The following is a 573-nucleotide window of genomic DNA, read 5'->3' on the forward strand; positions in this document are numbered from 1 at the left end:
AGGCCAAGGAGCTGCAGGAGAAGGGGGCCGAGGTGGTGAAGGCGGACCAGGACGACGAGCCGTCGCTGGAGCTGGCCTTGGCGGGGGCTTACGGAGCCTTCGTGGTGACGAACTTCTGGGAGCACTGCAGCAAAGAGAAGGAAATCGCACAGGTACCGGTGCCCGCTTTATCCGGCACCACGTGTGGAATGGTGGGAGGGGGAGCAGGGGACAGCCGTGTGGCATCGGCGTGGGGGTCATGGGAGAGCCCTTAGTGTTGCCTTGCCAGCCCTGACGGTTCAAGTGGCCAGTCCAGAAAAGTCCTGAGGTCTCACAAATAAACCAGGTCCCAGTTCCTGCAAAGCCAGAACTCGCTCCCCGTTCCCTCGCAGTCGCGGGGCTCCAGGAGCTGGGACCTTCAGGGAGGGAGCTGCCACCAGATGCCCCCAGACGTGGTGTGGCAGGAGCACTGCCCGGGAGGCAGAGCAGCAGGAGTGGAAGACTCGGCTCCGCAGAGCCCTGCCGGGGCTGCCGGCACGCCTGGAGTCCTCTGCGCTTCCTGCTTTGGGGCTAAGCTGCCCTGCAGCCTCCGCA

The 573-nt window shown here is 64.9% G+C and overlaps 1 protein-coding gene across 1 annotated transcript in view; it reads left to right on the forward strand.

The window, feature by feature from the left end:
• Nucleotides 1-3: 3 nt before the first annotated feature.
• The window catches only part of NMRAL1 (NmrA-like family domain containing 1), a gene marked incomplete at both ends in the record, with an annotated part of 1,594 nt that continues 1,024 nt past the window's right edge, over nt 4-573 (forward strand). Inside the window, one exon of the mRNA XM_010136995.1 lies at nt 4-152. Within this exon, the coding sequence (XP_010135297.1) occupies nt 4-152 (149 nt within the window). The remainder of the gene's footprint in view (nt 153-573) is intronic.

The sequence above is a fragment of the Buceros rhinoceros genome, unplaced genomic scaffold (genome assembly GCF_000710305.1).
Source record: "Buceros rhinoceros silvestris isolate BGI_N320 unplaced genomic scaffold, ASM71030v1 scaffold42335, whole genome shotgun sequence".
NCBI classification, from domain to species: Eukaryota; Metazoa; Chordata; class Aves; order Bucerotiformes; family Bucerotidae; genus Buceros; species Buceros rhinoceros.